This window comes from Ostrinia nubilalis, chromosome 1 (assembly GCF_963855985.1).
Source record: "Ostrinia nubilalis chromosome 1, ilOstNubi1.1, whole genome shotgun sequence".
In the NCBI taxonomy this organism is placed as follows: Eukaryota; Metazoa; Arthropoda; class Insecta; order Lepidoptera; family Crambidae; genus Ostrinia; species Ostrinia nubilalis.
The window spans coordinates 5281129-5308666 of NC_087088.1; the positions used below are offsets into that span (position 1 = coordinate 5281129).

A 27538-nucleotide genomic window follows, 5' to 3' on the forward strand; every position below is an offset into this window, starting at 1 on the left:
AATCTAAAAAAAACACTTTTGTGTGCTTTTACTGGAAGTAAATTCATCATTAATGATTACTCACAAATCTATTTTGAAATCGAACCCAGAGACTCGAGTTGAGTCTAGACTCTAGAGGTAGAGAACCCTCAAACTAACTGCTGGGATAGACTATCCCAGCATCCCTCATCTAGGTTATTCAAACTGGCTGAATTATAATTTTATTATTAGTCTATCTAGACATTGTTGCTTAAGAAGTCTTTTGTGTATGTAAGTAGGTAGGTATTATCAACGCATGCAGTATGTATTTTTAATTGCTCATGACACCACATCTAATGTTTTCTGGCCATAATGATGGCATCACCTTTTTTTCTCGGCTTAGGTGTTGTCTTGGCGTACCCTCAGTAATTGCGTCTTACGCGGCATCATTTAGTGCAATTTGTATTGTTTGTATAAAACCCGCTGACATGCGAGCAGTAGCTTACTGTTTGTGATATCTTCAGTACAACATGATTGGGATTACAACGTTTTGTCTTGTGATTTTCGGTAAGAATTCTTTAGTATAGCTATTCAATAAAAAGGAAATATCTATATCAATTCAGTTATTCCATTACTCTTCACTGGTGTAGGTACAATATCAAGCTGGCAAGCTGGCATAAGTTCATTGTAAGTTTTTTTGAGGACTCAAATTATAAGAAGATGACGTCACTGCTTCGTTCTTTTTATTTTTCTTTAAATTTTCCCTATCTGTATTAAGGATACACGTTAACCGGGTTTAAAAATAATAATCAAATATTAATCATCACTACCAACATTAGATCCATCACGTGCATCTTTGATAGATCAGTCATTCACGTGTTATAGTGATTAGTTAGCTAATGTTACCTGTCGAATGATCTTATGATGGCTGACAAAACCACAAGCAGTCTTTCGGGGATTTCCCTAATGGGTTAATTGCTCAATCTAATTTGTAAAAGCATTACCTAGCTAGAGTCTATTTTCACGTAAAACCTATTCGGTAATAATATGTACTATATTTGTAAGCTATTCCTTGATAACTTGTATTAAAATAACAAAACCTCAATGTCAACTCCGAATAGGCTTTCTCCATAGGTGAAGGTTACATTTCATTGTCATTGCCGATATTTGATCGAAGGTGTTAACAATGGGGTTCTATTTTCAGCTATATTCAACTCGGGCCAATGTATATCTTCAAAATTGGATTTTGGTAATGAAGAAACTTCTGTTGTAACAAATTCTACAAACACCGAGGATGGGGATGTAGAAGTTAATCATACTATATTAGTATCTACCAGGCTGAAGAATAACAATCGAAGAAGAATCTATGGCGGCGGCGAAGGTATGAAAACATAGGACGTTTTATGATACATTTTCATAGACCTTAAAAAAGGTCAAGTATCTCATTTAACATTTAGAATACCTACATAAACAAACAATAATAATCGTGATCAAAATATGGCCAGCAGACTAAAGATCCAATCAGTATTTATGAGTTTATGCACAACAATTTCCGACCTTTATCATTAAAATCAAAGTTCCGATCATTTTTATCCTTTTGTTTTACTTACATAACTTATAACATACCTACACTCTGCAGTGAAGTAAACAAAGTGCCTCTTTTATCTTTTTGCATTACAATTGTTTTACGTTGTATTCCCATAAATATAATTCCAGGTGAAGCGGGCGTGTTGTCCTACAACATCGGTCGCAAGCAAAAAGAAGACAGCGGTGAAGTGCCAGTGGTGCTTGGCTTGAAGTCCGTCGACACCACTCAATTAAGGACCCCAGACACACGTCGTAAGGCTCAAATCTACCCTGACTCAGTATTCGTCAGCAGGAACATTCGCGACGACTACGACGTCTTCCCAAATGTAGCTTTGACTCCTTCGCAGTGGAAACCTTCAAGTTTCTTCAATAATATCAACTGGTGGCAGCAGGATGGTAGAGACTTTGAAAGAAGAAACTACAGACCGGTCAACACTAATAAACTGAATAGAAAAATAAGTGATGACACAATGAAAGAGTTTTACTGCAAGAAGTGTAGGGAACTAAGTCAAGATGGCAGAGGGTGTATCCAGCAGAGGAGCAATCCGAATCCTTGGGTTGTGACGACAACACCAAAGATGAAGCTCGATGGTAAATTGGCGAAATTAAACTAATGGGTTCGTCTTATTGTTTTTGTTCATCCCGTGACCGTAGACCGTACTTGGCGTGAGCAAAAACTCGATGCTATCGCGCAGCCTTGAGGTGTCGCGCTTGAAGAGCATGTTGTAATCAAACGTTTACGGAATGTGCATGAGGAATTATAATTTTCTGGAAAAAACATTACTGCAAGGAGAATAAAATAGTTCTGAGCTTTCATAAGCATGTAAAATTTAATTAGATTTGGATTTTGGAGTGAAATATGACTTAAGTATTTACGCGATTCAAAATACAAATTACTTTTACGGTGAGTGCTAAAGTTATTTGTTTTGGTTTGTTTATATGTAGTATGAATTATAGTATTATTGTACTCCTGTCTGTCAGTTGTAAGGTTCTGACTAATCTAGGCATCACAGTTAGGTATAATGTAGAGTTGGATGCCATGAAATGTAGAATTTTCTAGAAATAATTGTTAGATTATGTTAATACGACTCATAGTTAACCTTAAACCATCTTATTTGCCTGGCGACAGCACATCAAATACTGCAGCATCTATTATTGTAGCAGCTGATATTTTGTAGGGTTCTAAGTGCTGTGGACTGTACTTTATGCTTCCACTTCGTGCAGATCAACGCCAGTTTTGCACGTATGACGTGGTGTGTATTAAAACTGCTAAATTAGCTATGTTAAAAACTCATAAAACTCATTTTATTTTTACAAGTAGGCTTTTTAAAAGCACTTTTACACGTCCCGGTATTAACCCTATCACTGCTTCGGGACAATAAATGGCAGTGCTGAGAAGAAGCAGCACAAGAAACTCATGCCCGTTTTCACCATCAATCCCTAATTTTTACCTAACCATAGGGGTCGCTTAAAAGTTAGGGATTGATGGTGGAAACGGGTATCAGTCACTCAGTTGATAGCTATTTTTGATAGGTACTTTATACAACGGAACAATGATACCTACCAGAAGCAGCTGCTTACAAATTGTGAGTGCCAATGGCTGTTTTATGACTCTTCTAAAAGCAATGTAGGTTATGTATTTAATATTGTAAGGCTTGTATGATTTGCAATCGAATAATAATGAGATACTACTTAGAATATCAATAAATTTGGAATTTCCGTATTAATTTATAGATTTTGTTAGGTAGGTATACTAAGATCATTAAGTAGTAGAAGAGTTTTAAAGAGGTTGGTAAAAGTTTGAAATAATATCTCTAGCTCATCCTAGTCAAAAGACTTAAACTAAAAGAGAATCATTATCACGCTTAAATTATCTTTGGCGGGACTCGAACCCACTACCAATTTGGCAGGGCGACTTGAATGAGCCGGCATACCATCAATAAAGAATTTAATAGAAAAGGAGACCAAATAAAACACATCGTACTAAAAATACGTAGTAGAATTACATCACTTTATTCTGATCAGTTTGTACAAACAACCTGAAAGTCTACATCAAAGTACAGATTGATACCGTTGAGATCTAACTGTTATGGGATAAGGTTGAGTTTAGCTCTCCACCCTGTAGTGGGTGACCTTCCCGTTGTTGTTGACGTATGTCTCGGCCGCCTTGTGGGTCTTCTCCTTGCCGTTGACGTTCGAGGATGACGAGAAAGATGAGGAGGACACGCTGACGTATTTGCCACGTCCAGCTCTGGGGACGTCTTCGCCAAAGCGGGACATTACGTTAACGTTTGGCTCGCTCTGGAATTAAAAATCAAAGTTAGTATCGGTACATACGAGTAAGTATTGATATATCCTACTAGCGGCTGCCCGATCTCGACAAGGAAAAATTTCCGTGCTTTTAAGCGATTTTGTGAAAGATATTATTGGCAGGTTAATTGCTCATAAGATAGGCCCCCTTAATTGATATTTATTGCCCGTGGTGCATAATCTTTTCCTAAAGGTTTTAAACCTTTGTTTGTCACCTGTCATCCGCTTGGCAATGGAACCTTAATTTCGAACTCCTCCTATGTTCTTATGATTAATTTCGTTGCGGGTCCAATGACAGTTTAACTTTCCCCCGGGACAAACTTGACCTTCATTGGTTTGGTTTTTGTGGCGGTCAAGCTGTAGATCCTGGCTACACAGGAGTTGCAGTGGTGGGAACGAGAGGTGGGAATAGACCCGTTAGCTGCTGCCCGCAACTTCGTACTCGTGTATCCCGTTTTACACCCTTAGGGATTGAATTGTTCAAAATCCTATCTTAGTGAGCACCTACGTTCTAAAAAAAAAGCCATGTAAAATTTGGGACTCCTAGCACTTGTTTCTGAGATTTCGTGAAGAGTGAGTTAGTCAGTGACCTTTTGCTTTTATATTTATAGATTCCTATTACTGTAAAATAAAGAAGTTTATTTACATCTCTGTAATAAGAAAAGGTATTTTACAAAGCATACTCCTGCTTGTGATCTATCCGTAAAATGTACCTATACAGAAATAGCTAAGATTAACGTAGCTCTATATTCTTGAAGGGCATCTGCACCTATCGTATAATCGATTGGCAGCCGTAAAGAGGTTTTACAGTATGACGGTTGTATTATACTCGTAAGTATCAAGTTCTTTTCAATGCAATATAATTCAAATTTGAATAGAATAGAGTTCTTCATAGTATACGTGCAAAATATGTAGTTAAATTAACTAAATAAGTAGGGGCTCTGGCATACTTCGTGGGCACTGCGATAAAAAAGCAATAGCTTTAATATAAGCAGTTTCTTGGATCAGCAATTACTGATATCTTGTAAACAAAATGAGTCATATCACGAATAAAATATAAGCACAGATAATATAATAAATGGAAGTTTTTTGATCTTTAAATTTAAATATCAAGATAATTTCAAATGTGCATCGTTTATGAGTCAAGCAATGCATGCTCGTCACGTTTGTGCACATTAGGTACTTGTTGCACCTTTGTTGAAGTAAAGTCAGAAAATGAAACCAACCTAGAATAACATAGGTAGGTAATTATAAATAATGATAACAACAATAAATTAAATTTAGCTTGAAAGAGTATAAATGAAAAATAAGATTTTCTTATCATCTTATCACCTTCATCATGTTTTCCGTCTGCTGAGAAACGGCTAATTTATATGATGAAAATAATTATGATAATAAACACTGAGACTTCCAGCTTCACAGTTGATTTTTTTAAATGTAAATTCCAAATTCATTATGTAATGATGAGAAAAGGTCTTACCGGGTTCTCCGGGTTCAAAGCAGCCACCTGGTGTGTGAAGCCCGGGCCAGCCGAGGCGCCGGCGAACGCGCTGTTAGGCCCCATCGGCATCGGCATCCCGAATGGGGGGAACCCACCGAAATTGAAGTTGTTTAACCTGCTGGTGAAATTAGGAATGTAACCGGCTTGGTTCGACGTCAAGTCGAATGCCTTCCTCGCCGCGTTATACGCTAACTTCTGATTCTCAAAATTCGAACTGAACGCCCTGAAACACACGAAGAGTTGACGCACACACGAATACGAGAATAGTAAAGAGCGCTGAGAAAGCAGAAGTTTAGAAATTAGTGCTGAAGGGAAAGAGCAGATAGAGGTCGGTTATTTTTGAGAACACCCCTTGGTCACACATACTTTAATAGTCTGGGAGGTTACCTTTTGAATGGCCTCAAGGGCTTTAGGCGAGGAAAGAGAGGCTTCAGAGGAGGGAGCGGTGGCAACGGGGGGAGGAATCTTGCAGATCTTTGCAGTGGTGGAAATAAAGGCTCTAATGGTGGCAGGGGTGGAAGAGGTTGAAATGGAATTAGGGGTGGGAGGGGTGGTAGAGGTTTCAGTGGTTCGAAAGGCCTGAATGGCATCAAGCGTTGTAGTGGCTCAAACGGATCGTCATCCTCCCATGTAGATGTGAACGTTCTTCTAAAGCTATAAATCATGATAACAATAGCCATTAGTTTATTGTAGCAAATATTTGGAAGTTTTTGTATGGCTTAAATTATGGTAATAAAACATGTACATTGATTAGGTATTGGGGTTCGCAAAATACTCAAATAGATGCAGCAGACGTAGATATTAGAACCTAAAAAATAAAAGTACTTAATATGAAACATGGGGTTTTCGTCTCTAAAATCTACCTAATAAGGCAAGCTAAAGAATACCAAACGCCGACAGGTATAGGCCTTCACCGGAAGCTGTACCTTTACATTAATTGACCTTACTCGTTCAGCAGGGTTTGCAGATTGTTAAAGTATTCTGGGAAAAAATCGTCGTATTGCTGAAAGTTTTGTTGGTATGGGGCAAAGTTTGGCCAGCCTCCGCCGAAGCCTCCTGAGAAGGCTTGAGCGTCTGCAAAGTTTCCCCAAGGGTCTGCGGTGCCACTGTTTCCTGGGCCGATTGGTTTTCCCTTGGAGGAGTACTCCTTGGCGCCGTCAAGGCCGTAAGTCCCACCGTACCTATTGCCAGCTGAGTCTTGGTACGCATATGCACCTACGCCGGCGGGTGCTGGATCTCCTGGAACAAGATTGAAGTTGTTTGGTAAGTTGACAAAATTATTGATTTCCATATCTTTCATCATCATCATCATCAACAGCCCTTTACAGTCCACTGCTGGACTATGAGCCTCCTCAAATATAGTGGAGGGTTTTTCCATAATCCCCACGCTTGGCAGGTGGGTTGGAGATCCATATCTTTAGCTCTTCAATAAACAGTCGATGGCATAATCTTGACTCTATATTTATGTAGCAAAATAGCACCTGTATTACTACTATTAAAGATGCCATAAAGTTTAACTTCATGTGCTGTCGTTTAATACCAACTACGCCCGTACCATAATTCATACAATTGCATGGGCATTGGGCACACCAAGTTCGTTATCGAAATCGATGCGATAAAGTCACATAAATCTAGTGTTTTAATGTTTTAGACGCAATGAAGCGACACGAAATCGAACCTATATCAAATTGTCTAGAGACCCTGATTCCTTAATGCCGATATTGTATTCATGTAGTTTTTTACTTAGTAGCAAAGGCAGATACTTAAAGACTATTAGTCAACAGGTCTGTAATTATTCTTTTGAATATGATGATTAATGATGACTAAACTGAGCATACATGCGCATTTAAAATAACAAAAGAATATAGAGATCACGACAAAACTAAAGAAAACAACTCGAACAACAGTTTTTTATGAGCAATGAGCATAAAAGTCGAGGAAAGTTGTCAAGGGAGTTGAGGGACATTTTTGTTTTTCAGGATATTTTTATAGTCTTATTTCTCAGTTATAAATAGATTCCGTCTATGATAATAAATGGTCAGTAGATAAGTATAAAGATAAGGGCTTCGCTTTTGCTTTGAAAAGACCATAATAAATATCGAACATAAGCGACGATAGCCGAGCGATTAAAGTGAATAAAACGTTTCCTTTCATTCAGTTACCCATAACGTAACTGAGCCGAGAATACATCAATTAATTACATCGACTCATTCATTTGTTGCTCATCTTTCATTATGAAGTCATAAAACAAAAAGTTAATGCATCGTGCACTAACTAAAATAATTGCCACCGGCAAAAAACTCACGCGCACCTTACTTTATGCTACTATGTTCATCGCTGAGATCATTGTTGTTTTATGGAAAAACCTGACCGGCATGCCAGGTAGGGTTACCACTCTTTAGGCCCGATTCGCCCAAACTTTTATCCGAGAATAACTGTTGCAACTGGCACATTGACAGTTTCAGTATGGGAAATATGTCAAAATATCGAATAACTGACGATTTAAGTATTCTGAGATTAACATTTATTCTTGTTTGGTCGAACTCGAATCCATCCATGGAATAATTTTCGCCTTTGATACTCACAAAAAGGTCATGTTACGATTGGTTTTTATTTTCATTTATTACTAACATATTTTATTTTATAATAAAAATTACTGTTTTTTTTATCAATCCAAAGAAGTGGAATATTTCATAACATTCACAAATTTTGATGAACGTTAAAAAAATGTGTTCATAAAATCATGGACAAATGTTTTGAATGATGTTTAGAGTATTTTGAAAGTCATTTTCAATACAATTATTTAATTGATGCAAAAATAAAATATTAAAAGCCTAGTAGTGGCGAAAAAAGGTCAAGGGTCATCTCAAAAATACTACACATTTTGAGTAGCCCTAAAATACCTTTAGTTTATTGAAACGTGATCTGAATATTAGACAGCTGCCAACCCTAGATCCGGCATTATAATTACCGGCTATTATAGTGTGTCGAATCAGTATGGCTCGTTATGGTGTGAATGATCAAATCTATTATTGACATGATAACAGAAAAACTTGAAACTAATATGATTGACACATAAACAGTTTAAACAGCTAAGTATAATAGTTGTTTTTCCATAAAAAAACCTTATGAAGGAAACCTTCATGCAAACATCGTAAAAGTGCTTATGTGTTTCATATTTCATTGCATTACGAAAGACGATATATACTGCTTATTAAAATACACACGGGCATTTTAACGAGGACGGATGGCTAGATGTTTGTCACGTTAATGCCCAATCTATTGAACGGATGTTTTTGTATTGTGTATTAATTTGATAAAGTGTTGTTAAAATATAGCTTAATATCAGATAAATATGAAGCTGTAATTTTTACATTGCGCGAAGAAGTCACGGACGTTTGCAGGTAAATAATGAAAAATTCCGGTTCGAAAAGTAAACCAAGAAAAGTAAATAAACAAACACGTCGTTAAAAATGACTAATATCACTGCAACATACTTAATAGGTACGTATTCTTTCTCACATACATTAGGTACGATACGTACTTAGATGGAAATACTTAAAATACCACTTAAGTTTAAAACAAACCTTAAAATCAATCGCAAAAGATTGCTAAAACAAGGAAGAAGTAAACCTAGTCAAGTAAGTATACTAAAAGAATGATTTAGGTGTAGATAAAATTAATGCAACTTTTACTGACCTGTACGCAGTGATCAGCGTAGCAGCAAATGGTGTACTGAATTTAATCGATCACTATACAGCTGCGACAACACTATGACGAATTTGCTATAGCCGAAGGAGAAAACAAGAAAATATTGCGCAATGTTTACTAAGCTACTAGTCCATTACGGGACTATTCCCACCTCTCGTTCCCACCACTGCAACTCCTGTGTAGCCAGGATCTACAGCTTGACCGCCACAAAAACCCAACCAATGAAGGTCAAGTTTGTCCCGGGGGACAGTTAAACTGTCATTGGACCCGCAACGAAATTGATCAGAAGAACATAGGAGGAGTTCGAAATTAAGGTTCGACTTCCCTCCATTGCAAAGCGGATGACAGGTGACAAACAAAGGTTTAAAACCTACTACTAGTCCATTGTTGGGCTGAGGGAAGTCGAACCTTAACCTCGAACTCCTCTTATGATCTTCTGATTTATTTCGTTGCGACTTCAATGACAGTTTAACTTTCCCCCGGGACAAACTTGACCTTCACTGGGTGGGTTTTTATTGGTGATCAAGCTGTAGATCCTGCCTACACAGGAGTTGCAGCGGTGGGAACAAGAGCTGGGATTAGTTCAGTGAGGGGCACAATCCCGAAAGATGAAGTTTTCAGGATAATTTAGATAGGAGCAAAGCTCTGAGGTCAGAGTAATTTAGCTTTTGTTAGTTTCAAACAAAAAATAAAGTATGTCCATAACGACCGGTTCTGTGTTTGATTTGTACCTTTTTACTAAAATCTGAGACCTGTTGGTGGTTATTTTTTATTTACTTATGTATGCAATGAGGATCATTTCGATTTTTTAGCTGTGAATGCAGATTTATAGGTCTAAGAAATCCTTAATATACAGTCCAAAAATTTTTGTGACGAAGTTATGGCCAAATTACTAAAAAAGTTCACTGACCGCCCGGCGCGGGACCGATGACGTCACTATATCCGATCCGAACGCTGCCGGCGTACTGCGTGGATAGAAAATATTTTTTTCTAGCCAAACTATCAGTTTTAGAGAAAAACTTGTTATGACATTTATTCATCAGAATAAAGTAAGCTATCGATAGGTAATTTTTTAAAATAGAAATTGTGAAAAATATCGCAAAAAATGGAACGCGGAGACGCGATTAGGGTCTCCGCGGTGGTATATTTGGCGATTTATTCAAATAAAGTGTTCATAAGTGTTGTTAGAGTCATATCTTCGTCCAAGTAAAATATAAAAATGTATAAATATTAATTTATTTACTTCTAACAATAAGTATAGCTGAGGCAGATACACTCTGCCTAGGCTACAAAACATTGCTATGTAGATCATTTCGATGTACACGCAATCAATACCTACCTGTTATGTAGTTTTTCTGAGTGAAACCTACGTACCTACCTATCTATTTGCCGTTCCCATGGGCGGGCCAGCTGCTCCCTCCTGGAAATCTATTTAATCTTAGCCTAGAAGCTGGGTATGACTCCCCCGCCCCTCTCCTCTCCCCAGGTCATAAGCTGGGCATGACTTCCCCCTCGGCCAGAAGTCGGGCATGATTTACCCCCCCCCCCCCAGGCCAGAAACTCGGTATGACTTGACCCCTCCCCCTCCCCCCAGGCCAGAAGCTGGGTAAGGCTTGCCCCTCCCCCCAGGCCATAAGCATAAGCTGGGTATCACTCCTCCTCGGCCAGAAGCTGGGTATGACTTACCCCCCCCCCCCCCTAGGCCAGAACCAGAAACTGGTTATGACTTGACCCCCCCCCCCTCCCCCAGGCCAGAAGCTGGGTAAGGCTAGCTCCTCCCCCCAGTCCATAAGCATAAGCTAGGTATGACTCCCCCTCGGCCAGAAGACTAACCCCCCCCCCCCCCAGGCCCAGAAACTGGGTATGACTTGCCTCTCCCCCCCTCTTACCAAGGCCAGAAGCTGGGTAAGGCTTGTCCCTCCCCCCAGGCTATAAGCTGGGTATGACTTATCCCCTCCCCCCCTCTAGGCCAGAAACTGGGTATTAGCACTCATATTATGTATTATTATGTTCAATACAAACAATCATAAAGTTACACTCGCCCCAACCGCGTCTCCGCATTCCATCGAATCCTATAAAAATGTGGTTTTTGGACATAGCGATACCTACTTAGTTTTCACAATTTTTATTTTTAAAAATTACTGGTCGATAGGTTACTTTATTTTGATGAATAAAATGTTAATAAAAGTTTTTTTCTACAACTGATAGTTTAGCTGGAAAAAAATATTTTCCATCCCAATAGTACGCCGGCTGCGCTCGATTCGGATATAGTGACGTCACGCGGCCCTGCGTACGTTGACTTTTAGCGGCAAAAACGGCCTATGTTTATTACTTAATATCTTCGTAAGTAATGGTCCGATTTGAATAATTCAAAAAGATATATCTTTCTTATGTCTTAAAGATTAACGTAGATACTAGTTTTATTGAATTTTCTACAACAGTACTGATCCTCATTGCCTAAAGCAAGGTCTTCCTATAAAAATAAATGCATAGATAAGAATGTAATAGAAAATGGACAAATAAATTCTCTAATAATATTTTTAACAATTCTCAAGAAAGCTTTTAGCATCTATTGCAGAAAAGAACGAATTATAAACTTTATTTCTTTCTCCAGCTACGAGTATATTTAGTCTAGAATTAACGGCACTTGAATAATTGCTTACTAATGAATATAAATTACAGTCAATTAGGGTAAACCAGAGAGTGATTGCCCACTGGTAGTGATTGCCCGCTTTAAGAATAATATTGTCAGGTGCTGACTTTGGATCACTCTAGTTAGATTTGAATTTACTAAGAAGATGGCTCCGAGATCAATGTACAGTAGATTTAAAATTTACAATAGGAAACACTAAAAAAAAACAGTTATGGCGGATTTTGTCAAGACGGGTGAAAATGTTACTCAAACAGGTAAAGACTTTAACAATTTTACTAAGGAATTACTTGCTTAGAGGTTAAATTTTTTTTTCAAGTTATTTAATATTCAACTAATGATGTATAGTCATGATGAAATTATTAGTGTTTTCTCCATTATCAATGAAAATAACTGATAAAATTTGATTTCTAACGGTCATTTTAACGGTGGGTAATCACTGCACGTAAATCTGTATATTTTTAGTTATTGCCCACCATCATTTCAGTTATTGCCATATGTTAATGTATAGTTATTGCCCAGGGCAATTATTATTAGAGTGTTGCCACTATGCAGTAGCAGTGTTTAAGTTGCTCATTGCTAGACTTGTTTTGCAATTTACAGGCATAAATATTGAAATGGCTTTTAATGTTTCATTTTCAGTATGCCAAAGACTCCAAAAGTTCAATATAGTTAGCATAGAAAATTTGCAAAAAGCGATCGAAGCTGTAAAAAATGTATCCAACAATTTATCTGCAAGATAAATTGCTGAAAAATATGGTTTGGCTTGAAAAATTGATAAAAATTCAAACGCAAATACAAAAAACCGGCCAAGTGCGAGTCGGACTCGCGCACCGAGGGTTCCGTACAAACCTGCAAGGTTTACAAAGTTCGTTCATTACGACAATCGAGTCATAACTATGTTTTTTTTTCACGGGTTAAAGGCAATTAGATCTAAGTATTTGATATGAATTTCAACTTGATAGCTCTACGCGTTCATGAGGAAAAAAGTAATAAGTTTATATTTATTAAGAAATATACAGTGTGAGTCACGTTAAAGTGTACATATGAAAATATATGAAACTAGACCTATTTTTATCGACAAAAAAGAGGTCAAAAAATTTTTGAGATTTTTTTTAAATTTTTTATAGAATTTTTTTTCTTCGAATTACTTATTGTAAAGAAAACGTAATAACTTTTAAAATTAGCGGTATATCCTGATAAAATAAAAACAGTAATAATGCTAAATAACAGGCGATCCTAAAAAAATACATAAAATACACAAAAAAGGCCAACAAATAATAAAAAATGATACTTTTTGAAAAAAATCTGCTTTTAAATTCGTGTTTTTTTGGTTATTTGATAAATTTCTCCAAAAAATGCCCCTATAACCGGTGGTTTTTATTACGTTGTATTATTTTCTATCGTATTACCTTCGTAAAACCAAAAATCACATGTCTCTATCCCTATCACAACATTTGCTATGATCGTTTGAACAAAGGCCTGCCACAACATTATTCTCCGCTACAGGTAGAGACAATTTTAATTTTAACTAAAATGCTTATTTTACTTCAAAATCTTTTGTTTTTATTTGAAATCTAACTTGTCTTTATCAAAATTACAAATCTAGAGCCATTTTCAGTTTCGTTGTTAATGAAGCATTGAATGGCGCGCTCGGAGAGGCTTAGTTCAAACGATCATTGCAAACGTTGTGATAGGGATAGAGACATGCGATTTTTGGTTTTACGAAGGTAATACGATAGAAAATAATACAACGTAATAAAAACCATCAGTTATAGGGGCATTTTTTGAAGAAATTTATCAAATAACCAAAAAAACACGAATTTAAAAGCAGATTTTTTTCAAAAAGTATCATTTTTTATTATTAGTTGGCCTTTTTTGTGTATTTTATGTATTTTTTTAGGATCGCCTGTTATTTAGCATTATTACTGTTTTTATTTTATCAGGATATACCGCTTAGTTTAAAAGTTATTACGTTTTCTTTACAATAAGTAATTCGAAGAAAAAAAATTCTATAAAAAATTAAAAAAAAATCTCAAAAAATTTTTGACCTCTTTTTTGTCGATGAAAATAGGTCTAGTTTCATCTATTTTCATATGTACACTTTAACGTGACTCACACTGTATATTTTGTAATGTAACAAAAAATTTAAGGTTTTCGGAATTTTTCCTTTATGTGTGCTATAAAACGTTGCTTCATGCCAAATTTCAAGATTCTAGGTCGACTGGAAGTACCCTTTAGGTTTTGATTCCCTTGCGAGTACTTGCGAGTTTCAAAATATGCAGCTTAAATTGCTGTTTCTTTTGATTGCGTTGACATAGAAGTTTGATTTTGTTACAGCTTAAAGGTATTATAGACCTGAGTATTTGGTATGAATTACAATTTAATACCTCTACGCGTTTATGAGGAAATGGGTAGTAAGTATAAAATTATTAAAAAAAAATATATTATGTGATGTAATCATGTAACTAAAAATTTATGGTTTTCGTAATTTTTCCTTTATCTATGCTATAAGACGTTGCTTCGTACCAAATTTCAAGATTCTGAGTTCACGGGAAGCACCCTGTAGGTTTTGATTCCCTTGCAAGTGTCGAAAATTTGCGGCATAAACGGCTGTATCTTTTGATTGCGTTGGCTTAGAAGTTTGATTTTTTCACAGCTTCAAGGGACAGTAGACCTGAGTAATTGATATAAATTTCAGCTTCATACCTCCACGCGTTCCTGAGAAAAAGGGTCTTGACAGACGGACGGACAGACGGACAACAAAGTGATCCTATAAGGGTTCCGTTTTTTCCTTTTGAGGTACGGAACCCTAAAAATGAAAATCCTACGTTAAATCTACTAGTGAAAATGTTAATTGTAAGGAAATAGATACAACTTTAGGGAAGAATAACCAACAGCTACTTGAACATTCTGAGCAACCACTTACTTGAACTGATATGAAAGAAGATAAAAAAATAAAAACATTTAAAATTCAAATTTTTGCGTCATCTTTGTTTTGAAGTAGACGATCTACCGATTCTGACTCATCAACATCAGCTCAAGAAATATTTGATAATATAGTTAATAAGGCCAAACGCAATTTATTTTGAAATTTTGAAGACTGTACTACTAGAATTTAAGTTTAATTTTTTGTTTTGTTTATTTAAAGCCTATTTTGTCATTTTAAAATTGATTATTTTGTTTTAAGATACTGGGCAATTACTGTGCTTTGATGTGGGCAATTAGTGTAAGTAATGGGCAATGACTGTACTTTTTGGAGGATTTTAATTTTTTTTAAATATTTTCTAAGTTACGTAAGTTTTAACTAAAAACTGATAATATTCTGTTTAACAGTTTATTGAGTTATAAGAAAAAAGTCATAAATGGTCGATAGTTAAAATACTTTCTTTAATTTTTCATCTCAATGTGTTTGAAATCTTTAAGTGGGCAATAGCTATACGGTTTACCCTATATAGTTTAGCGGATGTAGAATGTTTATTATTCTTGATAAAATCTTAGCTGCAATAATGCCTAAGACAATCGCTGTATAAAAAAGTCATTAGCGTCTATCTATATGGATGGGAAGTGCAGTAAAAAGTGGCAGTCTCAAAAATATTGTTGTTTTTATGCGGATTGAAACGTACTGTGGCTTTAATTAACTTAACAGTGCTAGTTAGTACTCAGTGATAAATTATCAACATTAGATAAAAGGTTTTGGAAAATTTACATTAGGTACTTATGTGAATTTTGTCTGTGTATCATTATATAACATGACTAGTTGCATGGTGGAAACGAGAGTTGAAATAGTCCTAATCTCGTGGTCCGCTCCTAAGGTACTGATCATCATGATGATGACATCATCACCATCATCAGGACATTTAGTTGCGCGCCTTCTTGGCTGGTAGTCTGCGAGGCGAGCCGGCCTAGTCTGTGATAGAGTATTTTAATTTGTCTATCTATGCATCATCAAACCGCCTCGATATGGTCTCGGTCAAGAGGGCGCGCAATCCGCAATCCTCATCGTGTGTTGGTTCCCGCTGAAAACCAGCTTCTCGACATGGCGCTTGTTATGTCGCGAATATTGCTGAGTGAACGCCTCTTCAGCATAGCTTGTTTGCATAGCTGGGCATTAACTCGTTAATTCGTTAATCGTTAATTAACGAAGTTAACATTTCTATTAACGGATTAACTTTTAAGTTAACTTTAAAAAATGTTAACGGACTCGTTAACTTCCGTTAAATTATCCTAAGTCCGTTAATCGTTAATCCAGTACCTACTATTTACCAAAAAGATACAGCAGGCACGCTAAAAACCCCAGAAAAACGCGTTCTGACAAGTACGTTCGGGCTTCCAGAACTTCCAGAACCCAAAACAACAGTTTTTGTAACCAGATCACTAACGAACGACACTTGTTAGTATGTGTAGGACAACTCTTGCAACTGAATTTAAGACCAGTTTTCCTCAACCGATTGAGCTGAAATTTGGTATACTTATGTAAGTACCTACGATGACAATGCAATGTTATGGTATCATTGAGCTGGTCTGATGATGGAGTCATGAGGTGGCCATAGGAACTCCTAAATGAAACGGCAGCATCGCATCGAATTTGGGTTCGTTAGATTTGTCTTTTCGAGCACTTTAGTACTAGATGATGTTCAGGGTCCTGATGATGGAGTCAGGAGGTGGCCATAGGAATTCCAAAACGAAACGGTGGAAACTTATCGAGTTTCGGTTTGCTGGATTTGTCTTTTCGAGCACTTTGGTGATTGATTGAGATACTACTAAAAAGTGTAAAATAAAATATTAGTAATTAAAAAACTTTTTTAAAAACAAGCTTTTATTCTGAAATTCAGTTGTACTAAAACGAAAAAAATAATTGTGCTTATGCAAGGTTCAAATAATTTCGAAAGCTTGTAGCGCAAACATAAAAGAGGAATAAATTCCATGCGCGATACAAGCTGTCGAAATTATTTTAACCTTGCATACAATTATTTTTTTCGTTTTATTATCATGTGTTAACGGATTAACGATTAACGTTAACTTGCGTTAAATCTTGCGAAATGTAACGTTTTAACGTTTAACGAAGTTAATTTTTTTATTAACGGTTTAACGATTAACGAAGTTAACTATTTGATTAACGGTGCCCAGCTATGCTTGTTTGTAGGTTAATGTTATGTACTGTATTTTTTTTATGCTGAATAAAGTATTCTTATTCTTACTATAGTCTCTACTGCAGGATCAGTGGTTGACGATGATGATGAGGAGGACGATCCTCAAAACTTACTAGAGGCAAATGGGGGACCGGAGGAAAATAACTCGAAGCAATGTTTACATTGTGTTTTAGTTCCGGAAACATAGATTCATTTCACAAATAATTTTCAGTTACGTGCTAAAACAAAGGAAAAATATTGTTTGTCATATCCAATCTCAATTAAGTTCCATGGGTATTCCCTGAAATAATGCCTAGTAAATGTTCTTAGAACCATAGTGGTGATTGTTTACAATGATCAATTTAGTAACAACTTGTTAATTCTTTCAGATGGGTAGGGAAACTTCAATTTAAGTAATTTAAAACATGCAAAGCAGATTCTCAAAGTTACGAAGAGGGATATACTAACATACTCGTAAATAAAACATTTGGTCTACATTTCCACTCAACTCTGGTTGCTCTTATTTCAAATAGTGAGGTAAGTATTCAATAAATGATTAGCACGTTCATTAGCACTAAGTACGGTAGGATTGTCAATAATGACAATTACTAGCAGTTTAATAAAAATAAACAGTAGTTACGAACTGAACTGACGTGGAATTTTTATAACATTTTCAACACGTTAAAAAGTTGTCAAGCAATGTATTAAAATACTCGTAGTAGGTATTTCACACTTAGTTTATAGTCGAGTTAGCATACTTTTATACTAAAGTAAACTCATAAACCACAGATTTTCTCGGAGTATTTTAATGTAGTTTCTAGTATTATACATACAACAATATTTATTACCCATACATCTCCGCTCCGTCATAAACTCATTAAACAAGTTTGAACTTTCGACATTTCTTCGTTGTTGTTTGAATTGTGGTTGGGTGTGATCAATAACACTAATGATTTAATGAATATATTAATATCTCTAGCTCTCACCACCGTTATTGTAAGTTTCTAAAAGGACAATTAGATTTATATGACACTAAAGCGTAGGCGTCACTTAAATCAGTCACCATTTTAGGATTTATTTTCAATGTCAAAGTATTTATCGTGATTGATATATCCTGTTTTTATGGAGTTTTTATCAAAAAAGATGCCAAGTTTAGATAATTGAATAATTGCGGTTATTTTGATAAACGTGGTTTTCATTGGGTCGCCTTAATTTATGAAAATTGTTCGCTACACAATAATAGAGATCCAGCCTGCATGAGCTTTATTCTAAAGTAGGGTAAACCAGAGAGTGATTGCCCACTGGTAGTGATTGCCCGCTTTAAGAATAATATTGTCAGGTGCTGACTTTGAATCACTCTAGTTAGATTTGAATTTACTAAGTAGATGGCTCCGAGATCAATGTACAGTAGATTTAAAATTTACAATAGGAAACACTAAAAAAAACAGTTATGGCGGATTTTGTCAAGACGGGTGAAAATGTTACTCAAACAGGTGAAGACTTTAACAATTTTACTAAGGAATTACTTTCTTAGAGGTTAAATTTTTTTTGCAAGTTATTTTATATTCAACTAATGGTATATAGTTATGATGAAATTATAAGTGTTTTCTCCATTATCAATGAAAATAACTGATAAAATTTGATTTCTAACGGTCATTTTAACGGTGGGTAATCACTGCACGTAAATCTGTATATTTTTAGTTATTGCCCACCATCATTTCAGTTATTGCCATATGTTAATGTATAGTTATTGCCCAGGGCAATTATTATTAGAGTGTTGCCACCATGCAGTAGCAGTATTTAAGTTGCTCATTGCTAGACTTGTTTTGCAATTTACAGGCATAAATATTGAAATGGCTCTTAATGTTTCATTTTCAGTATGCCAAAGACTCCAAAAGTTCAATATAGCATAGACAATTTGCAAAAAGCGATCGAAGCTGTACAAGATGTATCCAACAATTTATCTACAAGATAAATGGCTGAAAAATATGGTTTGGCTTGAAAAATTGATAAAAATTCAAACGCAAATACAAAAAATGAAAATCCTACGTTAAATCTACTACTGAAAATGTTAATTGTAAGGAAATAGATACAACTTTAGGTAAGAATAACCAACAGCTAATTGACCATTCTGAGCAACCACTTGAACTGATATCAAAGAAGATAAAAAAATAAATACATATAAAATTTACATATAAAATTCAAATTTTTGCGTCATCTATGTTTTGAAGTAGATGATTCTGTCTCTACCGATTCTGACTCATCAACATCAGCTCAAGAAATATTTGATAATATGTTAATAAGGCCAAACGCAATTTATTTTGAAATTTAGAAGACTCTACTACTAGAATTTAAGTTTAATGTTTTGTTTTGTTTATTTAAAGCCTATTTTATCATTTTAAAATTGATAATTTTGTTTTAAGATACTGGGCAATTACTGTGCTTTGATGTGGGCAATTAGTGTGAGTAATGGGCAATGACTGTACTTTTTGGAGGATTTTAAATTTATTTCAATATTTTCTAAGTTACGTAAGTTTTAACTAAAAACTGTTAATATTCTGTTTAACAGTTTATTGAGTTATAAGAAAAAAGTCATAAATGGTCGATAACTAAAATACTTTGTTTAATTTTTCATCTCAATGTGTTTGAAATCTTTAAGTGGGCAATAGCTATACGGTTTACCCTAGTAGGTTTTTCAGATTTTCCAGTTATACAAACATTGAGGCTTGAAAGATTTTATAATACCTAAGCCTTATGTTATATTCGGAGATAGATATTTTACGTTGATTCTGTGTCATTTTTGTGTACTTTTATCTTTAAGTGTAGGTATGTATTAAAACAAATGATGTCGCTATTTTCGCAGTGTTTATTTATAATATTACATATTATTTGCGACCAGCATTTACCAAATAAAATTTCTTAACAATTAAGCATGATGTTTAGTGATTTATAACACACAGCTGAATCACATCCAATTTAAACACATCGCGAATGTGTGACCAATTCATTATTTTATTTCTACTTTATAGACTTAACGTCTGACACGCTTCATGGCGTATTGGCTAGATGATTAAGTGATATCAAACCGGCTACATGTATTAGCAAAAACTGTATTGTTATTATAAGTTAAAGTCCCGGTTGCTACCAAAGCTAGAGGAGAGGAGACGTACTTATTCCAATATACTTATGTAATAAGCCAGAGTCACATATAAAATAGAGTTATAGTGTTAAATTTAAGCTTCTTTCTTTTCAGGCTGAAATAAAGCTAGCTTATGACAAATGTATGTAAACCCCTTTGCTTGGGTGAATATCAACAAACTCGTTTTTTGCCTAATTCCGGTGGCGAATTTTAATTTCCACTTTCCAAAACTTTTTTGTGGCAGAAATAATAGTAAATAACTTGTATTATTCAATGATATGGTAGAGATCAAATTATTATTAATACTTCTCGAGACATGTTAATTTGAAATTATCAAGAGCCACCGAAATTGTATTTGAGCCACCGGAATTAAGAACCAATCCACCGAAATTTATTTATACAGCGGAATTCGGAATGTTATGGATGATTGTCTCAAATTACTTATTTATTTGTAATCAATTAAGTATTATTATCCAGTAAAGATATTTATAATTAAAAACAATATTCAGGCCTATGTTGTGACCCTAAAAAAGCATCAGATCTTCCCATGTGAGTCGTAAGAGCCGACTAAGCAATCAAAATACTGGAGGGTGGGCTGCAGCATCTTTCCAGGTATTATACTACCATACTGGAACTACCAACCAGCCTGCTAAGCATGGTGATAGATAACGGCAAAATCCCTCCATAGAGAACAAATCCAAAACTTTTTGGCTCTAGCCGCCAACAGCCCCGTTATTATAGACTCATCACAAAGACATCATACATGACCCTCAAACCCAGAAACCAACTCTAGTCCCGGGAGGGCGACCAACTGCCCCAGGTTGGTGTTAGGTTTATCTTCCATAAGTAAAAATATTGGTCCAGGCTAGCCAAGTTTTCATGATGGTATCATACCAATCCTACACTCAGAATTACGCAACTAATTATTCGCTAAAGACCTCCAAGTTCCTCCGTGGTTGAGGATTCCGGGTGAAGCTCGCTTCCACCTTCGGCCTGATCGTCACTTACCATCAGGTAAGATACAGGCCAAGAGTTTCCTCGTTGTGGATAAAAAAAAACCATGCGAACTGGAGATTAAGTATGAAGATATTTCTAGATCTATACCAGCTACTGAACTAACACATTACGTATTTGTGACAGGGTAATTTAACGCAAAACTATGCGAACCTAGCGACAATGAGCTAAATGAAAGTAGTACAATTAAGAAACGGAGGACTAAATCCAGCCAGCCTCATAGAGAGAGAAGGCCTAGCAATGTAAAAGCCAGAACTGTAAAAGCGTACTGAGCTGCACCCTAATAGTACTGCAAAAATCAAAATGTAGTAATCATTTTTAGACGAACAGGCAATTTAATCACATGTGCATTCTCCGATCACCACACAGCTTATGACCGCAGTCTATGGAGGAACACTATCTGCGGTCGCGATCCTCATCAGTGAAGGACCGAGGAAGAAGAAGAAGTGATCACCGAAATAGAAGAATGCCGAATAAAGATGCTCAAAAGATGTCGACTGATGAAGCCTAAGCCACGACCAGTGCCAATCCAGCTCCAAAACCCCACGAATTTTCAGCTCGAGTGGCAGAATAGATTGCAACCTACGAGACTAGGGAAATTTTAGCTGTTTCAGAACTATTCTCATCTGTTTTTAAGATTCTGCTTAGTATCGATGTATAAATAGCTATCCAAGTCCTCATGCTGATACAAAGTGTATTATAGAGACGATTTTTTGTAATAAATCGAAAGTATGTATTTGCGAGGACCAAATTGAATATACCAACATGAATAACGAGGATAGCAGAACCATTTTGGTAAATGCCAAAGCTGCTAGGGGAGATTAAGAAGCACTACTAGTAATTAGGCTGAAGATCGAGATTATTCCGACACTTTAGCGAAGATATCCTAGAATGCCCTATTAAAAACAACAAGGTATGTACCAGGAGATAATGAAATCACAACTGAGCTTATGAAATCAGATGGAATGCTAGTACTAAAGTTCCCTTAAATACCACCATGTTTATTGGCCGATAAACCAAAAAATAAGACATGGTGGTGGTAGTAGAGACTGGAATGGACTGGACGTTGGCGATGGTCCAGATTCAGGTGAGGCCTCCTGCTTCGGGCTTTACCGCTTTTTCCTGAAATATGACACTCTCGCTATCCAACATCCAGTCTCCCAGACAACCTCATTTTCTAAAAGACGTTCGTAATACTACGTACATATTTAATGCTGCGTCAAATTATGCAGAAGACTGAGGACTATAATCAGTCATTATTATTGGCCTTTTTGTACCTTCTTCGATTCGGTCAAGACCTGGGCTGTGCTACAGTCTCTTTAATGGCGTCAAATTGACTGTCGATACATGCAACTTCTGAAGTATTTGTATGAAAACTTCATCATATCAGCCCTCCCCCAAGATCAGAACTCGAAACTTATCTGCTTGCTGCGAGGGTTCAGAGTTGGAGACACCATAATCTCTTAAAGTCTTCACTACCTCCCACTTAGAGGTTTTCAAGCTTCTGAGCTAGACCGAGCTCAGTATCAAGATACGGCGAGTACATCACACAACTTCGATTAACTGACGATATTGTAGTTATGACTGAGACCTTAGTAGACCTAGGTACAATGCTCCAGAGCCAATAAGACCAATTCTTGCAATAGATTCGCCACCGGAGCCACCGAAATTGCGCCACCGGAATTAAAAAACTGTAACAAAATTCAAATTATAAAGAAAACTATAATTCTGATCAATAATTTCTGTATGCAGATACAACAAAATACCAAACTTTAATCATGTTAAAGAATCGTTTAGCATCTAAGTAAGTAGCTTTCAATCATACACTTGTCACCGAAATTGAAAAATTTTGTATTCCTGTGCCGCTGATACAAACATTTACGGGTCTGCTGGAAAAACAATACCACAAGTCGCAAGTCTTTATAGCCCGATCAGGAGGACACAGCTGAGTGATGCAGGGAAGAAGAACTCTACGTCTCTCAAAGCTTCTTTGGAGAAGTAAGAGAGTGTCGAAATTGAGCCACTGTAATTGCTTTTTTTCGTGGGACAGTTTTGAAAGGCTATTTAAAACTCTTAAAATATGAAATATCACATTTCTTTCATATCATTTGGAAGTCTTATTTAATGTATTTTATGGCTATACTATTCTTAAATTACTAGAATCCCCGAGAAGGAAGGAATAACACAATTTATGAGTAAAAATAGAGTTAGGACGCGCCACCGCTATTAGATTTTGGGTCTTTGAAAATTTTTTTAGCACATAAAATAACTAGCTATTGTCCTGAAGACTTTGCTATCGTGTAAAACGCTGTTTAAACTATATACAGAAAAAAAATCATCGCTCTAGTTACATTTCTCCCATCGATTCTCAGCTCCGCCGCGTAAAAAACGTGTTTGGGATATTCACCCGCTTATATTTGTATTTGCCTTGTTGGTTGTCCTAAATAAATAAAATAAATGATACTCGAGGATTGACACAAGGACCCATTCTAGCATTGTTGGGGTCCAAGGAAATCTAAAAAATTATCAGATATGACTTGAATTTTAGGATCCGTTATAGTATTGTTAAGTATAGAGAACTCTAAAAGCTTAGCTCTAAGCTGAATCTAAGTCCTATAAAGAGTGAGTTGCTTCTTCGAAAATGAAAGCTTCATTGCGACTGAAGTCTGAGATCCGTTATAGTACCTATTGTTGGGTCTAGACATACTTAAAAAATCGACTTTATCTCAACTAAGTATCTAAACTAAGCCATTGGAGGTCAAATTATGGAGTTGATTCTTCCAAATTGAAATCTTCAATGATATCAGCCTGAAATGATACTTGAATTTAAGGACCCGTTAGATTATTGTCTTCGATCTTTGATAATATCTTGGATATTGTAACAAGACTCTTTGTGAGCAATTGGCAACGATATACAGCTACGATCAATCAACTGGCACTTTTTAAGAGCTAAAGTTAAAATAGGCTGTATTATGATGACTTATGGTTTGGAAACGTGTCCTTTCACTATAGGCCTTATACAGAAGCTCAGAGTTGCACAGCGAGCTATGAAGAGGGCTATGCTCGGTGTTACTTGACGAGATCGAATCAGAAATGAGGAGCAAAGTCGCTGACATAGTCCGACAGATTAGCAAGCTGAAGTGGCAATGGGCAGGGCACATAGTACGCAGAACTGACGGCCGATGGGGCAGAAAGGTTCTGGAGTGGAAGCCGCGTACCGGAAAACGCAGCGTGGGACATCCACCCACAAGGTGAACCTACGACATCATAAAGGTAGCAGGAAGGCGCTGGACGTAGGCCGCTACCAACCGGGCAACATGGACAGCATCGGGGGCCTCCCCCGATGCTTTCCATGTTGCCCGGTTCTATGTTCAGCAGTGGGCGTCCTATGGCTGAGATGATAATGATGACTCTATCTATATTCATAATCCTAATTCTATTATATTATTATTACATTGGGTAATAGCTGTCTGACCCTTAATTGTAGATAATTTCAGTACACCTATACACACTCTTTTGTCAGCCCTTACTTGAAAAAAAACGAGAAAAGATGAAATGAAAATAACCAGGTACATATCTGCCATCAGTCTGATATGTTTTTTTCTTGAGTTGTTTTGCTCTACATGTTTGATTCTTTCTTTCATCGAATAGTAAACAAGGAGTTTTCTCGCAAGTTAAAATTTGCTAAGGTAACCTTTTATAATATTTATTGTCATTGGTTTCAGGATAATCTATCTTCTTATAATATATCGTATCAATTTCACATGTAGGTAAGTACTTATGTGAATATTAAGAATTATTTGCAAGTAACACAGTCGTAGGTATCTATTGATAAAGAAAGGTAGAGTTCCTGAGAAAAACAGAGTTGGTAAAGTGCATGAAAATTGTTGCCCAAATCATATGTTGTGTACCTACATTTTCACGACCGTGATCTATCAGACCGAGTTAGTATGTATAATAAACTTAATATTTATGTCACTTTTATAGGCATAACTGTTATGATTTGTATAACTAAAGTTTCGTAATCGTTTGAATTGATAACATTGGAACATCTCGTAGAGTCGGATATTTCTTATCAGTGACAATGACCATCAATGTTCACTCGCATTAATCTAATTAAATAATAACAACTATCTTAATTTATTAGGGCATGATTTATTAATAATTATGTATTTGTCATTGATCTTAGACATGTTAAGGACTAGTTAAATTTTAGGGTCCGTGGCCGAGTCCCCCAGTATTTGACGCACCCGTGGTGGACGCCCCCGATTTAAATAAATTTAATATCATATTTTTTTCGGCTTTTGCACTAAGTACAGTCAACGAAAAAAGTTTCACAAGCTAATTATTATACTAAACTATGCATGTTTGACGCTATTTATGCAATATGGGAGCAAAATTTTAACCCAAAACCAGCAGTAGTAAGAAACAAAAAACTTTTGTAGGAATTATTTTCATTTCATTAGATTCATTTTTGTGTTTAATTCTACTGGCCTAATAAATATTTATTCGTTTATAAACATTTTTGTGCCTGACTGTACATTTGATTAAAAATTGCTTCAAATCGAATTTAACTGACCGGGGGCGTCGACCACGGGTGCGTCGAAAACTGGGGGACTCGGCCACGGACCCAAATTTTAAACTACATTTTTGATAATAATAAAATCTATAAGGGTTCCGTTTTTTGCCATTTGGCTACGGAACCCTAAACGACTTGTTTAAGATAAATATATGCTAATAGATTTAATTTTATCGATTTGTTGTAAAGTGTTTGTTTTGCTACAGAAATATACATACTGTTGATTTTATTTGGACTAAGATTAAGTTTTTTTTTACCATTAATATGATTTCTTACATATAGGTAGCGTTTGTAGTAAATGCATTAAGTTTATCGATAACTGTACCTACTTAGTAACCGCAGCATGACATCACGTTATTTAGAAAGTGATATTCATTAGTAATAATACTTTTAACTCGATTATTAATCTATTAGATTAGTCGATCAATTAACGTAATCGATTAAATAATCAAGCTGAGTCTAACGGTGTTCATTTAAATTACAAAATTAATGTTATACGTTATTTCTCTAATGTTTAGATTTGCTTTACATAGAGCCGATTTTAAGATAACTTTATTTCAAGATCAAGACCAATTAAAACAAAACATTCCATTTAATATGTGACTGTATCGTATCCCAGAATAGTAGTTACTGAAAATTATTAATGTTAGTATTTTGTTATTTTGATCTATCTAGGTAGGTAACTGCACATGTCAATCAGCTTTATAATAATACCTATCTTAATCTCGTCTAAATTGAATTGGTAACTTTAATCTACGATTAAGTCATCGATAGATGTATGAGTGAGTATGGTATATTTTACGTCCCAAGTCCACATACAAAATCACAACAAGCATTGTGGAACCTTAATCAGTTGTAACAGGGTCTATTTTGCTGCTATATCGTATAATATAGGTACACTGTATTGATGATTGTATTGTAAATGCAAATTTTGCCAAGTAGATACATAAAAAGTTATTTTATTTTATATGACTACGATAGGACTAGAAGTGTCATTTTATGCATGCTGACTGTTTATGTAGATATTATCGTTGCTTACGCGCATGTAAGGTACTTATCTATGTATTGCTTAGTTTAAAATAGCTCATGATGTTATACAGATCGCACTTTCTGGTTCGCAACTCAAAAAACTTGTTAAAAGTACATACTCGCTAGATATAACGGTTGTGCGTTGACATCAGGCAAAATTTACGGAGTAAGCTAGCTGTTTTAAATTCCAGACGATCGTAAATTATTTAGCTTGTCTTAGCCAATATTAAATCCTATTTTAGATGTCCATGATATCCAATATTCTATCGAAACTGAATTAATATTATCGATTTAATTTGAAATTGAAGCGTGAATTCGCGCTTTTTAATTATTAATTAATAAAATTACTTTACTTACCGTAAGTCCACCCCAACTGTATGAAAACAACACTAAGTAAGATACAACTCTTCATGTTGATAACACCACCACATGTAATTGAAATGTATTTTGAGTAATATCTTTGTACCGCACTGGTCTGTCCGAGTGGTCGTCGAGTTATGCGCGGGCGCAGTCTTCGCGCTCTATTAAATGTTCTTAGTCTTATCAGGCTATCGTAAAGGAGCTAAGCGCGGGTAAATTAACTTTGAAACATAGCGCATTAACAGTACAATGTTTTGTAGGTGTGAAGTATCGATACCTAGCGAGTAACTAAGGAAACTTAAGATGTTTATGTTATTTATGTTATGGTTCTTCTTTTGTTTTTGCATGTAACATGGCTAATAAACGCATATACAACAAGTGATGGCAGATCACTGTAGGTTTCTCTCAGTTAGGAATTTGGTTGAAGACCTTTTGTAGAGCTAAGTACGAGCTCTCTGAAATTGTAATTGTAAATCGTATAATTGAGTAACGTGTCATAAAATATCTACTTATTTGTAACTTTGAACTTTTACTAAGCCTTTTACTAAGAAAATAATTTTCACGTAAG

General features: G+C 35.8%; 2 protein-coding genes across 4 annotated transcripts; one reads left to right on the forward strand and one right to left on the reverse strand.

Annotated features, from left to right (window-relative positions):
- Positions 1-347: 347 nt before the first annotated feature.
- Positions 348-2168, forward strand: LOC135075158 (uncharacterized). The gene is made up of 3 exons (XM_063969510.1): positions 348-525; positions 1163-1339; positions 1675-2168. The coding sequence occupies exons 1-3, from the start codon at positions 489-491 to the stop codon at positions 2157-2159; spliced, it is 699 nt and encodes a 232-aa protein (XP_063825580.1). The 5' UTR covers positions 348-488; the 3' UTR covers positions 2160-2168.
- Positions 2169-3526: 1358 nt separating this feature from the next.
- LOC135086519 (uncharacterized) lies at positions 3527-27131 on the reverse strand. 3 transcript variants are annotated; one of them, XM_063981422.1, is made up of 4 exons: positions 26968-27131; positions 6304-6595; positions 5336-5471; positions 3527-3846 (listed from the first exon to the last, which is right to left on the reverse strand). In XM_063981422.1, exons 1-4 carry the CDS (start codon positions 27020-27022, stop codon positions 3652-3654), a joined length of 678 nt encoding a protein of 225 aa, XP_063837492.1. In that variant the 5' UTR covers positions 27023-27131; the 3' UTR covers positions 3527-3651. The 3 variants fall into 3 exon arrangements, with proteins under 3 accessions (XP_063837492.1, XP_063837423.1, XP_063837350.1); XM_063981353.1 differs by having other exon boundaries at positions 5336-5474; positions 26968-27130; XM_063981280.1 differs by having other exon boundaries at positions 5336-5579; positions 26968-27130.
- Between the last annotated feature and the right edge of the window lie 407 nt (positions 27132-27538).

What these genes read in the sequence shown, in the direction of transcription:
- LOC135086519 (XM_063981280.1), bottom strand. Translation starts at nt 27,022, where the DNA reads ATGAAGAGTTGTATCTTACTTAGTGTTGTTTTCATACAGTTGGGGTGG. An exon ending in CTGCAAACCCTGCTGAACGA is followed by an intron (nt 5,580 to 6,303) that starts GTAAGGTCAATT and finishes CGTGTGTTTCAG; the next exon opens with GGCGTTCAGTTCGAATTTTG. An exon ending in CTTTGAACCCGGAGAACCCG is followed by an intron (nt 3,847 to 5,335) that starts GTAAGACCTTTT and finishes TTTTAATTCCAG; the next exon opens with AGCGAGCCAAACGTTAACGT.
- LOC135075158 (XM_063969510.1), top strand. Translation starts at nt 489, where the DNA reads ATGATTGGGATTACAACGTTTTGTCTTGTGATTTTCG. An exon ending in GTTTTGTCTTGTGATTTTCG is followed by an intron (nt 526 to 1,162) that starts GTAAGAATTCTT and finishes TTCTATTTTCAG; the next exon opens with CTATATTCAACTCGGGCCAA. An exon ending in AATCTATGGCGGCGGCGAAG is followed by an intron (nt 1,340 to 1,674) that starts GTATGAAAACAT and finishes ATATAATTCCAG; the next exon opens with GTGAAGCGGGCGTGTTGTCC.